Here is a 13,391-nt window from a genome sequence, read left to right as displayed (position 1 = left end):
AAACTCCTCCATCTAGTAACTACATATATCGTTACCTTGGTACAAACCGCAAACAGGAAATAAAGTAAAGCATTCAATTTAATATATAATTTACTAGTCCATGAACATAGGATGGCAAATAACGCTAAACTTAAAACGCAAAAGGAAATATCTTATGTCAACGGCACAAACACACAGTCTACAATGTTATTACGTTTCTGATTAAGGCTAAATAGTGTGCAGTTCTAGCGAATGCTTTGTCGGAACACGCTTTGCTTGGCCTTGCTGTTGACGCTGGCCGACTTCTTGGCTGCCAGTGGATCTGGGGCAAAGCAGTTCCACAAACGCAATGTCTCATCAGCACCGGCACTGATCACAGTGCTGCCATCTGGGGACATGGCCATTTGCAGGACACGCGACGTGTGTCCCGTCAAATCAGCCTGCTTCACCATTGTGGGATACTTCCAGATAGTCAATTGATTATTGGCAAAGCCATGGGCCGAGATGAGCTCCTTGTAGTGTCGGGAGAAGAGCAGGGAGCAGACTTGTGACTTGGAATCGACCGACTTGATCAGCGAGCCATTGTTAACGTTCCAGAACTTAATGCAGCGATCAGCAGTGCCGCCACCGGAGGCCAGGGTACTGGGCTGCCAGGGGCACCAGGCCAAGGCACGCACGGCCGCCTGATGCTCATTGAACTTGTGGAGGGCCTCGCTGGCCGTGCCCACTCCGCTGCCGGCCAGGGACCAGACGTTCACCAGGTTATCGTTGCCGCCGCTGGCCAAGTACTTAAAATCGGTTGACCATTTCAGACCGCATACCTCTTGCGAATGGCCGGCTAAGGAGGAGATTTTGTGTTCCCTCGAGCGCACATCATGATGGATAATGGTTCCATCGCGACTGCCAGATGAAACCAGGAAGGAATTCCAGGCCAAGGAACCAACGCGAGCACTGTGACCGTCCATCACACGCAGCCGCTTCACCTTCGAGCAGTCCCAAAGCTCAACGGCACCGGTGCTGTTGCCTATGGCCAAGATTTGGCCCTCCTGTATCCAGGACAGCGAACCGGCGTAGTCACCTTCCTCAAACTCGGTCAGCTGTTCAATGTTGCCACTGGCAGCATTCCACAAATACACACAGCTGCCCAAAGCAACGGCCACGATGTTGTCACCACTCCAATCCATCAAATTTAGATCTGTAACAAAAACAAGACAGAACTGAGTATTGCTTTAAGAGGATGGCAGATGCAACCTACAGTAATCGTTAATGAAGTCTGGAGCATCTAGGATACGTTCTGAAGTGGTTGGTATATAACGAGAACCGCTCTTAGTCGATATGGGTGTCTTGATGGAGTAAACCACCTTCAGGGGATTCGTGTGCGACTCTGGTGCGGCTGGAGCCTTGTTCTGATAGCACAAAATGCGACCACCTTTGCTGTCTCCGGCTACTTGGGCCACCTCCGAGATAAGCTTCTGTCGCTCTCCCTTGTGGGCCGATGCCTGGACATTGGTCTCGTTGCTGTTGGTGTTGGTGTTGCTAGTAGTGGCCTTGTCATTCTCCTCATCAGATTTTTCGCCCGAGTCTTTATTTACCTGCTCAGAGAAGATATACGCCATTTTGAGAGGCCATCAATGAAGTTGCTGGTTCACTTCACTTACCAGAAAGTGCGCCAACTCAAAGTTGGTGGCCGCGCGGTTCGGTATGAAACGATCGCCACCGCCTGGCGTCTTTGTTGGCGTCGTTGTCGACTTCTTGGTCTTGCCTTCGCTACTCTTCCCGGGCGTCTTAGTGGGGGCCTGTACGCCGGAGAAGCTGGTATTATAAGAGACGGACAATACCGAGCGTGTCGTATTCTGGCTTCCATTCAGGGACGCCTCCATCTTCTTCTTCCAGCGCGGGGCAGGTCCGCGCGTCTCGCCGTCCATGATCAGAGCATTTTGCAAGTCGCTCACAAAATTGAACTGAGACATTTTGGCAAATGTTGGGTTTATCACGTACTTCAATTATGATTAACCAGTGGTCTAGTAATAGCACAAGCGTTCGGTTTCTAAAACTCGGATGTGGGTTGTTTGGCGAACAATAATGGCGGTTCGATTTGGAATTGCAATGTGACCGTAAGCGGCTTTCCGAAAAATTATACTTTTGCTCATCAAAATATATACTGAGATACTAAAAGTGTTCAGAGCATAGGAAATTCGAAGTAAGTTTCCGGGCCTATTATATAGGAAAAGTGTGCCGTCTGTGACCGAATTATAAAAACTATGTGCACGACTTGAAAGTTAGAGTTCGCATATACATTTGCTTCGTTATTAAACTATCACAATTCTAAATCACGGCTGCTTGCTGTCCAAGTTTTCCCGTAGGTTCGTTGGGTGCTCACAACCGCCACACTGCCTCCACATATATTTTAGTTTAGTGTGACCGTACGTATGTCGTCGCGTTCTTTCATCCCTGGTCCCCAGCTGTCATCTCGCCGCCCCGCAAGAAAAAAACAAGCTAGTTTTTACAACAATTGAAAATTTACGTAAATAATTAGAAGCGTGCCTTAGCAAGAATTATTTGTCTACACGATGGTTTTCAACTTTACCGCCTTCACCTACATCGTTGCCCTGATTGGCGATGCATTCTTGATATTTTTCGCAATATTCCATGTCATTGCCTTTGATGAGCTGAAAACAGATTATAAAAATCCAATAGATCAATGTAACAGCCTTAATCCGGTGCGTATTCTAAGTTCAGTGTAGCGCTCTGGGATGTGTTCAGTTACTTAATGGATTTGTATTACTTTCAGCTAGTCTTACCTGAATATTTGCTCCACATATTCCTCAATTTGTTATTCTTGGTGTGCGGCGAATGGTTCTCCCTGGCCATCAACATACCCCTCATTGCGTATCACATTTGGCGGTAAGCAGCGCAGCCCGAATAATGACTCACTTAACTGATCGTGGAACTGCTTTTAGCTACAAAACTCGTCCAGTCATGTCCGGACCGGGTTTGTACGATCCTACAACGGTGCTGAAGACGGACACCTTGTCGCGTAACATGCGTGAGGGCTGGATCAAGCTGGCCGTCTATTTGATTAGTTTCTTCTACTACATCTATGGGTAATTAGCGATGCATATCTATTCATTTGCTTTTCAGGGTACTGTTCACTCATTTGTATAACATTTCTTGGCTAATTTTAGCATGGTTTATTCGCTCATCTCCACATAGAGCTGCCTGGGGATCGGGATCTCTACATCGTGTATAAGTTGTCATAAAAACATACGGTACGGTACGGAACGGGGAGTGTGGTGTGCCGTGTGCCCCTCCCTTCGGATGAGATTGTCTCACAGCCGCGAACAATATATTTCACATCTGTAAAGTTTAGGTGTAAATCCCATCAGTGCGATTCATAACAAACGATATTACTCAGATCAGATCAGCATTTTCTTGTTTGCTTATGATTTATTTTTATTTTATATTTTTGTAAAGTTGTATTATTTTTTTTGCATTTCGCATTGTAGTTGGTGTAGTTGGATTTTAAGCATTAAATAAAAGTCAAATCGAAGTAATTATTGTACTATTTTTATATGCAGCCTGAGGGATAGTGGATTATTCGACTAGCCGGAGACATGGAGAGCCTGATTACGTCCAAAACGCTTATCAACTATACCAACATAGATATCACAATCTAACATAATGGAACTGACTTGGAGGAGACCTACACATTAGCTGCCTCAAATAAACGCATTTTTTCCACGTTTTTACGTATCTTTATACTTTATTTTACAATCCAATCGGTTGGGGAGGCCACAGCATGAAAGAATATGGTATATATTTCTCAAAACCAAAGCTTGTTTAATCATAATTGGGTGTTATACAGAGGGGTAAGGGGCATTGGGCAGCATTGAGCGAAGGGCATTGGATTATGACATAAAAACAACAAAGAATATAAAGAAGAATATCAAAACACCGAATATCTTAATCATCAGCCAGCGATTCTTTGAGACAGACTGAAAGTACTTGAGAATCTCGCCATGCGCTGCCTCAATATTCAGCTCAGCGTCGGCCACATTCGTATCGATGCGTTCGACAATCTCCTCCTGTTCTTTGACCATATGCGCCAGCTGCTGGAATATGCCGCCCAGCTCAACAATTGTCGATTCAATGTTTTGCATTGTCTCAGCCCGCTGTTGAACATAATTGTCCGACTCGTCGTAGATGGCCATTTGCTGTTGCTGCTGCTGCTGCAGGCGAGCCGGTGGTCCTAGGAGCGGTGATGTATCACTGCTGCCACCCATGTCTATGCTGATCGCTTGGTTCTCCTCGCTCATCAGCAGCGAGCCCTGTTTGGCCGTCGATGGGGATACCGAGTGAGCAGCCCTGGGACCTGGCCCCTGACTGAACTGATCACGACGCGTCTTCTGGTGTTTGAGATTTTCGGTACGCACTTCCAGAATTTGCTTGAAATCCGTGCTCATGCTGGCCAGCTTTGATTGGAGTGCTAGGACCATGTTGGAGGAATGTGATACCAGATGTTTGCCGCTCGTGTTGCGTCGCTGGTCCTTGGAGATTTCCTGCAGGCGGGCAATCTGCTGATTCAATGCATTCAGATCACCCTTGATGATGTAGGTCAGTTCCTGTATCTCCTGCGGTCTGTCATCGAAGAGGCTCTTTTTCTTGGCCACTGCAAACAAAAAGAAAGGATTACATGAAGAATTCTTCCATTTCCACACTTGAATACAATCAATCACTCACACAGGGTTAGCTTCTCCAGCTTGACATAGGTACTGGCTATGTTCTTGCCAATAAATTTGGCCACCATCATAAACTCTGAATAGCTTTGAATCTGCTTGGCCTTGCGGGGATCCCGGATGTTGACGGCCCGTGTGATGTTGCGTGCCTGCAGCGAACGTATCGCATTGGCGAACTCCGCCGTTCGATCTCTTGCTGCCATGATGAATATCTCCTGCTCTGGCTCTGGCTCAGTATCTGGCTCTCGCTCAGTTTGTGGGGCTGCGACAGTACTGTAGTGGTAGTTGTTGTCGTTATTATTGTCGCCTGGATGATTGCCGGTGACAACAGCTGCGGCGGCACTCAATGTGCGCAGTGCCTGGCCAGAGAAGGCTCGTAAGTTCCACTGACGAGCTGCCTTGCCGTACTTGTCGTCGGAGTCTGTTGTTCCGCTTGAAGCCAATGACTGCGGATCGCCAATGTGAATGGCCGAGTCAAGGGTGACTCCTGCTGGCTGCAGCAGTGATTGCTGTCCAGGTTGTATTAACGCGTGAGGTCCTCCGCCGCTCGATGCTTGTTGATCCTCCGCTGCTTGAAGGGTATAGGTGTTGCTGTAATCCTGCTGGTCCGTTTGATGGAGTCGTCGTCGAGTTTGCATCTCATTTCAAGTTACGCTTTGCCCCCACGAGTTGACGTTGCTAGTTTTCTTTTTGCATTCGTCATGCACTGGAATATTCACAAAGATCTGGAATGGACTTTCCTTTCGTTGCGAAACTTTTTTGTGTGTGTTTTCGCCTGCTTTTCTAGGTTTTTTTCGTATATCTTTGGCTCAATAAGTGGAAGTCATACTCTGTGTGTTCTATAACATTAATTTTGGTTTGAACATCATTGGAATTTGGCTGTGTATATTAATTAAAAGATTTGATTGAATTCTACGAGAAAACTCACAGACACACACACACACGCAGCACGGGCGCACACACAAACAAACACACACTCTTAGCAGACTTCACAGATGGCAGATGACGTGTTGAATAGCTGTATATCGATATGCAGATATCGATAGCGCAAGTGACAGCTGCGTTTTTTCCTCCTCTCCTATGTTTTAATTTAATAAAGAAAATATTATCATAATTATCAAATAAAATGACGCTATATCATTTCGGGAACTGTGTAGCGTTGCTGATGCCATATTACTTCACCTATAAATACTCCGGCCTGTAAGTTTGGGGCCCTTGAATGTGGGTCATTCTGAATCAATAAAAACATTTATCATATGTACCTTTCTTTGCCCGGCACACTCGTACAGCTCCGAATATGGGGCATTTTGGAAGTGCATACAGGCGGGCGGCATTTATATATTCACCCAACTTTGTAAGATGCTTGTTCTGGCCACGTTCTTTTACTCGGATACATCCTCCACTGGCAACGGCGAGTTTAACTTCTTTGCGGTGAGTCTTTATCAGTAACGGCGCCATATTTGCATTGTAGTAAGGTTAAGGTGTGATTTTTCATTTCAGGAAATCTTCCGTTGCAGCGTGGATATAGCCGATTTGCTTGGGTTTGCTTTGATTCTGAGCCGCATACCTGGCAAGGGACATTCAAAACTTATTACGGCTGGTCTTGGCTGTGAGTAACCTAAATAATTTATGACAGAAATCAATTAGATGATCTCCCTCCCCTCCATTTCTGCAGGGGCCACTGCCGAGGTTATTCTCTCACGTGGCATTATGCTCTGGGTGGGTGCCCGTGGCACTGAATTCAGCTGGATCTACATACTCAAATGTTTGGAGTCGAACGTTATGCTTGTTCAGCACATATCCACTGCCACGCTCATTTGGCTGTTCACGCGCCACGATCTGAATAAGGCATTGAAGCCACTGGTTAGCGTACTGCTGGCTGTGACCGTTTTCAAAGGTGTCTGGCTAGAGGGTCTCCTACATATCCTGACCATTGGACCTTGGCTGACGATTGCTGTGAAGGCTTTGGTGGCCGCTGTCATTGGCTTCTGCACGCTGCACATTTACTCGGGTCTGGCCCAGCAGATTGGCATTTAAGCCTTTCCAGTCACATCATTGTATTCCTTTTGTTTAATTATTTTCTTTGTTTTTATTTCGGTGTTGTCACAGGAGAGAATGAGAGATTTTTTTGTAACAAAGACAACAAGTACGGTTCTAGGAAAATACGAAAAATGTTGATGAATTAATATAACTATGGTAACGTAATAGTAACAAAAAGAAAAAGATAAAGAAACTCAAAGATGACGGTTCGTTTGAGGTGGAATAACAAAAGTAACAAAAATAATATAAATTTCATGATAGATAATGATAAAATGCCCTTGCTACACGCGCATGGGACTTTTCTAACAATTCTTAAAAAAGTCGGTAACAATTTCGTTAAATTGTTACAAAAAAAAAACAAAATTATGACTGCTTGTCCAGCGCTACATTTACAATTAGGGCATTGGACTGTTCGCCCAGTGTTATTTGATCCATTTCATTGGAGTTTGGCCTTTTCGAGATACTTATGAAATTGTCACGTACGAGAGCTGCAAGCAAAAGATATGTAGATCATCTAGATTCTAGAAAGTAAGACCATTTTGCATCTTACTTAAGAGGTGACTGAAAGCCAGGGCCGCTTTAGTGCGGTGCGGAAAAGACGTGATGAATTCATTTGCATCTATTCCTTTGAGGTCTGGAAAGTGGCGCCATGTGTCCAAAAGGTCCATCATTACGTCGTGGCTGTCTGTATTGGCATTGGAAGTGTTAAAAATGATAGAATCTGTATGCAGTGAGTCTGTTTAAGAGCTGCCGTATCTTACCAAATGGATTATCCTCGTAGATTGTTGTTTTATGCTTATAGAAATGATTGTTGTTGACGGGAGTTACCGCCTTCACATTTACAGGCAACAGTGGAGGCGGTGTATTGTTTTCAATATCTCCAACTGACATAGGCGGAACAGCAGCAGCTATTTCTCCTGGATTAGCTGCTATGAGCAGTTCCGAAAGCCCACCAAATACATCCTTGGCCAGAGTGTCAGTATAGTCGTCACCAAAAATCGTTTTTAATATACTCTCACAGTCGGTTTCCATTTGTTCTACAGTTAATGTATGGCTCTGACGTCTTTTTAAAAAATCTGGAAAGATAAAGCTGACAAGAAAGCGCTAAAGGAATAGTTGCTTAATGTATTGAGGCTTTATTTTCCTTACTTGTTCTTCAGAGTTGATAGAAGTTTTTTCTCACTTTTTAGTACCTTACTGGGAGACGGTGCTTTTAACACTTTGTTCCTGTGATTATATAGGTACTGATGTCTGTGCTTGATTAGTTCATCACGAGAATATTTGATACATTTGTCAACTATTAATTTTTTTTGTTTGCCTCGTTTTTTTGACTTTTTCCTAGGTACATAGCTATCGGTGGGTGAGTGCGGTGGAAGTGACGGTAACGAGGGTGCATCTGCATCCCGGTGGTATACTGTAGTCGCTGATGTAGTACTATTATCCTGAATTATCGTCTGAATAACACTATCAGAAATTGAGCTTCCAAATGGATTGATACGCTTATCCAATTTGGGATCTAAAGTGTGCGTTAAATTCGGGCTCAAAGAGTGATGCCTTAAGGACTTTAAGGGGTAGAGCTCTTCAAATATAGTCAAATCCACCTGCCCGGCGTCTCCAAATCCCTCTTCCTTTACAGAACTATGATCTTCATAGACAGCAAACTCTTCGGTGATGGTCAAGTTTGTTTCTTGAACCATTCGAGGCAGCTCAATGGACTATGGAAACAAATGTGAAAAAGTATTCAGAGCTAGGGAAGCTTTTGGTTCTTAGCCTACCTCTTCTACGACTTCCTGTGTGCTCTCTGCCTTCCACACCTGGCAATCAGTCATAAGGGCGCGATAGTGATTCAAGACATCATCATCCAGCAGCGCGGGCTCTTGGATTCTGGGACACTTCGAGAGAGTTACCCTGGCCTGTTTGGTTATAACGTGCTTGCGTTTTCGGTGGGTTCGCCCTTCTGCCTGTTTCATCACCACCGTTTTCTTCGTAGTGAGCACAAAGTCGAACGTTGTGTGATTCATTTGATCCAGCAAACGTTTCGCATCATCTGTATCGGCATCGTCATTTTTAAGTATAATCAATTTGCTATTGGTTTTATTTGATTTAAATTTACCCAACAATGTGTCCACTTGACTCCTGTATATATGGACCACTCCATGGGTGAGACGCGTAATGCCCTTAAAATTAACATATCCTTTGGAACGTGTGTTCAAGGACCTCGTCTCGTTTCTTCTTAATTTATTTTCATCTATTAAATCAGTTATCTGCTTGCTAAAAATCCATACCAGTGAGCAAACGTACGTTTTTGTGTTTTTTTTTCTGGCCAAAAGCAACTTACCAGCAGGCCACTATGTTCACCGCAGCGATCTCATTTCGGCCAACACCTGTTGCTCGTAGGCTTTTGGCGGCGCCTGCCTTCCAGCAGGGCTCAAGCAGGTTGCTTTCATACCGGGCTAAGTCTAGAGTTCGAAGCATATTTTTTTCAGATGGTTACAATTCAATTTGATTACATGTGCTTCAGGTAAATATGAAAAAAAAACATCCCCACTCCACATTGTTACTTTGAACCAACGGTAAAAACATGAAGCCCTGGTGCGCATAGTACTTGAAAATAGACTAATCAATAGTGCTATCGATACTATCTACCATAGATGGCGCATTTGCGAGGAACGGGTGCAACCGGTCGTAGTGCACCACAAACTGCATTCATCGACGGTTTAATTTTATTATGCGCATCTGTCTCTGAAATTCTGGATTATTTAGACTTAAAAGACCTGCTAAACATAGCTTCCACGAACGGATATATTAGAGATAAATGCGGAATATACGCCAGCTATCGGTACAAACATATTGGTGAGTCACTGAAGATTCGTTGCAGCTCGTAGGCCAGTATCTGGTTAGCTACATATATCCTAGATTAGGTGCCGATAAGCTGCTGTGACTCTTGCGGAGCCACTGTACGAATATTGAAAATTTGAAAATTGACCTTGTGTCCAGTAACGAATGGACCGATCTATACAGCCTGAAAAAGCTCAAATATGTGGACGCTTTTCTGTGCTTTAATGACGAAATTTGTTTACAATCTCAAGCAATTCACGTGTCTACGGAAACTGAAGTTGGAGTCTAGCTCCTCATATAGCGGAGAAGGATTGCCTGTTCTTAATCAACTTGAATGTCTGGATCTGGTTGACGTAGATGAACTCAATGCCAAAACACGCATAGTTATAGTCAAATTGTCGGTTTTGAAACTACAATTCTACCAATACGCTGCTTCTAGCTCAACTAGAAGCGAAACTAGTGCATATCTATCTTTCTAGTAAGGTGTATACTATTATATAGACTATATATGAAGGAAATAATTAAACTATGTATATTAAATTCTTTATTTCGTATCGATAATAATGGTCGATGTTTCAAATAAATATCGATATATCAATATTAACATCCCTAGCAAGACAGCAAAAACAAAAAAAACCAAACAAAAGGCCAGGCCAGTGATACTTTGAGTTTTTAAAGCAAGAAATCCTCCTCAAGACCTGCCAAAGAAGTTCCCAGAGGAGAGTGTTTTCCACAGTCCCCATTTAACTATAGCAATGGTAAGTGATTTGGCCAAGTCGAACATCAATTACCAGAAGCATGACTAATGGCCCTGTGGGCGTGTTTTGATTGCTTTTGTAAGATAAGGTCCGGTCCGGTGGTTTCTGTTTCTATGCATCTATAATTAATATGATATTTTTGCTCCACAGGGTGATAACAAAATATGCGATATCAGCATCGAAGTGCTGGAGGAACTGAAAAAGTTTCGCTTCAGTAAAAGTAAAAACAATGCGGCTTTGATATGTAAGCTAAAAATTTCCATGTCATGGCTAAAAGTATAGTCATATAGGACCGGGGCCTATGCGTGTCCCCAACCAATTAAGTGGGGATGTGATTGATTGATGATCTCTTTCTCTATTTCCCCTTCGCTGCCCAAAATAGTGAAAGTCGATAGAGAGAAGCAATCTGTGGTGCTGGATGAATTTATTGATGATATATCCGTGGATGAGCTGCAGGACACACTTCCAGGCCATCAGCCGCGCTATATTATCTATACATACAAAATGGTGCACGATGATCAGCGTATATCATATCCGATGTGCTTCATATTCTATACACCAAGGGACAGCCAGGTATGTGCACCTTCAGAATGTACAAAGCATCGCCATTAAAATGGGATTTCAGATTGAACTGCAGATGATGTATGCCTGCACAAAGAGCGCTCTGCAGCGCGAGGTGGATCTCACACGCGTCTACGAAATACGAGAACTGGACGAACTAACCGAAGAGTGGCTCAGGGAGAAGCTAAAGTAGAGGACCACAACATAAACACGCCCATACAGGCCGTTGTTCAAAGCAATATTTTATGATGACTCTTATTTTGGAGGAGATTCTTTTACTATAGTATACACTTTATAAACTGGAGATCAGATCAGGAGCCAATACCAACGATGCATACCAATACCAAACAAACCAATCAATATTGACATATATGACAATTTTTACGACACAAATCAATATATAAGTTTTATATATACCTACAGTTATGACAATTTTATGTACCACTATACGTATACGTATAAGGAAGTTTTTAGTGTGTTTAGTTTTTTGCATTTAAGTCGGTATAACGAAAAGAATACGATCTTTCCATTGACATTAGCAATCGTAATGATCTTATAGAAGCTGTGCTTGCCAAATTCTACATGTATTTATTGTAAAGATACAAAGCAAACATGCAAATATTCCATTTTATATTAACGTACATAAATAAAAGTGTTCCATATTATCTAAAACCCCCAAGCCGTCCATTTAGTAGTGCAACCTTTGGGCCGCCGTGTGATGGAGCATTGAGTAGCGTCCCTCACTGGGCGTGGGTGGTGGCGGCGGCGGTGGTGCTAACATGTGAGCCATGGCGGCCATTCCCATTTGTGTGGCTGCATTTGGTGGACCCAGATGATGCAGTGCATCGTGATGATGCATGGCTGCCGAGGACGGTGCACTCCCTGCCGGATGATGGTGATGGTAGTGATGAGACATGGGTGGAGCAGGCGGCAAGGGTAGATTCAGGAGGTTGTTGTTCACTGCATGGGTGCGGAAGTGCAAGCTAAGACTGTCGGCAGTATCGAAGGCTTTATCACAGTCGGGACACTTGAAGTGGGCATGATCATCGTCGAGGGTATCCAGACCCACGGGATCCGTGTCTATGGCCTCATCATCATCATCATCCACAATATCGTGGACCGTGCTGGACTCCAAAGGATGGAGCTTCAGTTTGTGTGATCGCATATCACGTCGCCGACTGAAGGCTTTGCCACAAACATCGCAATGATGATTCTTGATGCCAGTGTGGGTTATCATGTGCTTGGACAGATCACCGGCCGTATAAAAGCCCTTTTGGCACAGCGAGCAGATCTGATCCCTCACACCGATGTGGATCTTTTGATGCGCTTGAAAGTTGCCCAACGCTGAAAACTGTTTGGAGCAAATCTCGCATTGGAAGGGTTTGTCGCCCGTGTGGGTACGTTCGTGCACCTTCAGATTGTACTTCTGGGCAAAGCGCTGGATGCAATAGCCGCACTGATACGGTTTCTCTCCCGTGTGCGTTCGTATGTGCTGGGTAAGCTGAGCAATGCACTTGAAACTCTTGTGACACTCGTAGCAGGTGTGTGGCATCTTGGGCAGGGGTTTTGGTCCGCGTTTCTTGTGCTGTTCGGGCGGCTTGCGCTGATAACGCGAGCGCCGTTTGCTCGTCTTAGTGTCCGCTGGCTCCTCCTCATCACTGGAGATCAGTATATGACTCGGGGCTATGGGTTTCTCTACAAAGTCCGTGTTGGTGGCTGCATCCTGACGCCAGGACTCTAGTACACCCAAATATTGACGCAATCTCAAATCGCTGTTTTCGCATTGCTGCTTAAAGTGGAAAGCTACACCCAGACGGTAGATGCAATTATTGCATATAACCGACGGCAAAGCATCTGTCTTATAGACCTATCAAGAAAAACATAAACATAAACATAAACAAACATTTACTTTACTCTAATTGGTACTCATACTCGTATCTTGGCGCACTGCATCAGCATCACAGAGGGCATCATGGCAAAGTCTGTGCTGTAGATGGACGTCAGCGGTCCTGGGGTGCCCTCCTCCAGGCAAACGCGACAGATTTTGTGAATATTGTAATCCATTTTTCTTCTCTGGCCGAAAAATTAACGAGGGGGAGCGTTGTGAGTTGCTGCTGCGACCGCAACTCTACATTTATACCCGATACATATGTATGTATATACATAGTCAGTATGACTACATTGTGCGATAAAAAGTGCGGGAGAGACAGAAAACGTGTCTGAATATAATAATGATATAATAATAATGATGCGATCTGATCCAGATTCGGCAATCTGGTATATATGGTCATTCTTTATTATTGTGCGTTTATAGTTTTCTCGTATTTTCAATATTGGGGATGCCACATATTTGCATCCTTTGTGGGGGCGGAAGTGGGCGGGCCGGAGTTTTGAAATACACTTGTAACAGTGACATATCACAGAAGTCTGGATACAAAATATCGTTTCTCTAGCTCTTATAGTCTTTAAGCACTAAGGG

General features: G+C 44.1%; 7 protein-coding genes across 7 annotated transcripts; 3 read left to right on the top strand and 4 right to left on the bottom strand.

Annotated features, from left to right (window-relative positions):
• Window positions 1-62: 62 nt before the first annotated feature.
• On the bottom strand, window positions 63-2,166 carry fzy (cell division cycle 20 protein fzy). The gene is made up of 3 exons (XM_001357090.4): window positions 1,638-2,166; window positions 1,235-1,571; window positions 63-1,174 (listed from the first exon to the last, which is right to left on the bottom strand). The coding sequence occupies exons 1-3, from the start codon at window positions 1,947-1,949 to the stop codon at window positions 225-227; spliced, it is 1,599 nt and encodes a 532-aa protein (XP_001357126.1). The 5' UTR covers window positions 1,950-2,166; the 3' UTR covers window positions 63-224.
• A 248-nt stretch (window positions 2,167-2,414) lies between these two features.
• cni (protein cornichon) lies at window positions 2,415-3,533 on the top strand. The gene is made up of 4 exons (XM_001357091.4): window positions 2,415-2,699; window positions 2,771-2,883; window positions 2,940-3,083; window positions 3,165-3,533. Exons 1-4 carry the CDS (start codon window positions 2,550-2,552, stop codon window positions 3,190-3,192), a joined length of 435 nt encoding a protein of 144 aa, XP_001357127.2. The 5' UTR covers window positions 2,415-2,549; the 3' UTR covers window positions 3,193-3,533.
• A 261-nt stretch (window positions 3,534-3,794) lies between these two features.
• Syx5 (syntaxin 5) lies at window positions 3,795-5,691 on the bottom strand. The gene is made up of 2 exons (XM_001357092.4): window positions 4,720-5,691; window positions 3,795-4,648 (listed from the first exon to the last, which is right to left on the bottom strand). Exons 1-2 carry the CDS (start codon window positions 5,351-5,353, stop codon window positions 3,888-3,890), a joined length of 1,395 nt encoding a protein of 464 aa, XP_001357128.1. The 5' UTR covers window positions 5,354-5,691; the 3' UTR covers window positions 3,795-3,887.
• Window positions 5,692-5,729: 38 nt separating this feature from the next.
• Window positions 5,730-6,954, top strand: LOC4817782 (transmembrane protein 147). Its single transcript, XM_001357093.4, has 4 exons — window positions 5,730-5,915; window positions 6,005-6,146; window positions 6,216-6,324; window positions 6,391-6,954. The coding sequence occupies exons 1-4, from the start codon at window positions 5,842-5,844 to the stop codon at window positions 6,750-6,752; spliced, it is 687 nt and encodes a 228-aa protein (XP_001357129.1). The 5' UTR covers window positions 5,730-5,841; the 3' UTR covers window positions 6,753-6,954.
• Window positions 6,785-9,354, bottom strand: c(2)M (crossover suppressor on 2 of Manheim). The gene is made up of 7 exons (XM_001357094.4): window positions 9,094-9,354; window positions 8,869-9,026; window positions 8,531-8,802; window positions 7,905-8,470; window positions 7,517-7,845; window positions 7,306-7,440; window positions 6,785-7,243 (listed from the first exon to the last, which is right to left on the bottom strand). Exons 1-7 carry the CDS (start codon window positions 9,228-9,230, stop codon window positions 7,119-7,121), a joined length of 1,722 nt encoding a protein of 573 aa, XP_001357130.3. The 5' UTR covers window positions 9,231-9,354; the 3' UTR covers window positions 6,785-7,118.
• An 830-nt stretch (window positions 9,355-10,184) lies between these two features.
• GMF (Glia maturation factor) lies at window positions 10,185-11,505 on the top strand. Its single transcript, XM_001357095.4, has 4 exons — window positions 10,185-10,351; window positions 10,502-10,595; window positions 10,734-10,924; window positions 10,977-11,505. The coding sequence occupies exons 1-4, from the start codon at window positions 10,349-10,351 to the stop codon at window positions 11,103-11,105; spliced, it is 417 nt and encodes a 138-aa protein (XP_001357131.3). The 5' UTR covers window positions 10,185-10,348; the 3' UTR covers window positions 11,106-11,505.
• LOC6903293 (zinc finger protein 205) lies at window positions 11,478-13,111 on the bottom strand. Its single transcript, XM_002132445.3, has 2 exons — window positions 12,845-13,111; window positions 11,478-12,779 (listed from the first exon to the last, which is right to left on the bottom strand). The coding sequence occupies exons 1-2, from the start codon at window positions 12,974-12,976 to the stop codon at window positions 11,601-11,603; spliced, it is 1,311 nt and encodes a 436-aa protein (XP_002132481.1). The 5' UTR covers window positions 12,977-13,111; the 3' UTR covers window positions 11,478-11,600.
• Window positions 13,112-13,391: the final 280 nt, after the last annotated feature.

This window comes from Drosophila pseudoobscura, chromosome 4 (genome assembly GCF_009870125.1).
Source record: "Drosophila pseudoobscura strain MV-25-SWS-2005 chromosome 4, UCI_Dpse_MV25, whole genome shotgun sequence".
Lineage (NCBI taxonomy): Eukaryota > Metazoa > Arthropoda > Insecta > Diptera > Drosophilidae > Drosophila > Drosophila pseudoobscura.
This window is presented reverse-complemented; position numbering and strand designations above follow the sequence as displayed.

What these genes read in the sequence shown, in the direction of transcription:
- LOC4817782 (XM_001357093.4), top strand. Translation starts at nt 5,842, where the DNA reads ATGACGCTATATCATTTCGGGAACTGTGTAGCGTTGCTGATGCCATAT. An exon ending in ACCTATAAATACTCCGGCCT is followed by an intron (nt 5,916 to 6,004) that starts GTAAGTTTGGGG and finishes ACACTCGTACAG; the next exon opens with CTCCGAATATGGGGCATTTT. An exon ending in GCGAGTTTAACTTCTTTGCG is followed by an intron (nt 6,147 to 6,215) that starts GTGAGTCTTTAT and finishes TTTTCATTTCAG; the next exon opens with GAAATCTTCCGTTGCAGCGT.
- GMF (XM_001357095.4), top strand. An exon ending in AAACAATGCGGCTTTGATAT is followed by an intron (nt 10,596 to 10,733) that starts GTAAGCTAAAAA and finishes TGCCCAAAATAG; the next exon opens with TGAAAGTCGATAGAGAGAAG. An exon ending in ATACACCAAGGGACAGCCAG is followed by an intron (nt 10,925 to 10,976) that starts GTATGTGCACCT and finishes ATGGGATTTCAG; the next exon opens with ATTGAACTGCAGATGATGTA.
- LOC6903293 (XM_002132445.3), bottom strand. Translation starts at nt 12,976, where the DNA reads ATGGATTACAATATTCACAAAATCTGTCGCGTTTGCCTGGAGGAGGGC. An exon ending in TGCAGTGCGCCAAGATACGA is followed by an intron (nt 12,780 to 12,844) that starts GTATGAGTACCA and finishes TTTTCTTGATAG; the next exon opens with GTCTATAAGACAGATGCTTT.
- fzy (XM_001357090.4), bottom strand. Translation starts at nt 1,949, where the DNA reads ATGTCTCAGTTCAATTTTGTGAGCGACTTGCAAAATGCTCTGATCATG. An exon ending in TTGAGTTGGCGCACTTTCTG is followed by an intron (nt 1,572 to 1,637) that starts GTAAGTGAAGTG and finishes TTCTCTGAGCAG; the next exon opens with GTAAATAAAGACTCGGGCGA. An exon ending in AGACTTCATTAACGATTACT is followed by an intron (nt 1,175 to 1,234) that starts GTAGGTTGCATC and finishes TTTTTGTTACAG; the next exon opens with ATCTAAATTTGATGGATTGG.
- cni (XM_001357091.4), top strand. Translation starts at nt 2,550, where the DNA reads ATGGTTTTCAACTTTACCGCCTTCACCTACATCGTTGCCCTGATTGGC. An exon ending in AATGTAACAGCCTTAATCCG is followed by an intron (nt 2,700 to 2,770) that starts GTGCGTATTCTA and finishes TATTACTTTCAG; the next exon opens with CTAGTCTTACCTGAATATTT. An exon ending in TTCTTCTACTACATCTATGG is followed by an intron (nt 3,084 to 3,164) that starts GTAATTAGCGAT and finishes GGCTAATTTTAG; the next exon opens with CATGGTTTATTCGCTCATCT.
- Syx5 (XM_001357092.4), bottom strand. Translation starts at nt 5,353, where the DNA reads ATGCAAACTCGACGACGACTCCATCAAACGGACCAGCAGGATTACAGC. An exon ending in GCTGGAGAAGCTAACCCTGT is followed by an intron (nt 4,649 to 4,719) that starts GTGAGTGATTGA and finishes TTTTGTTTGCAG; the next exon opens with TGGCCAAGAAAAAGAGCCTC.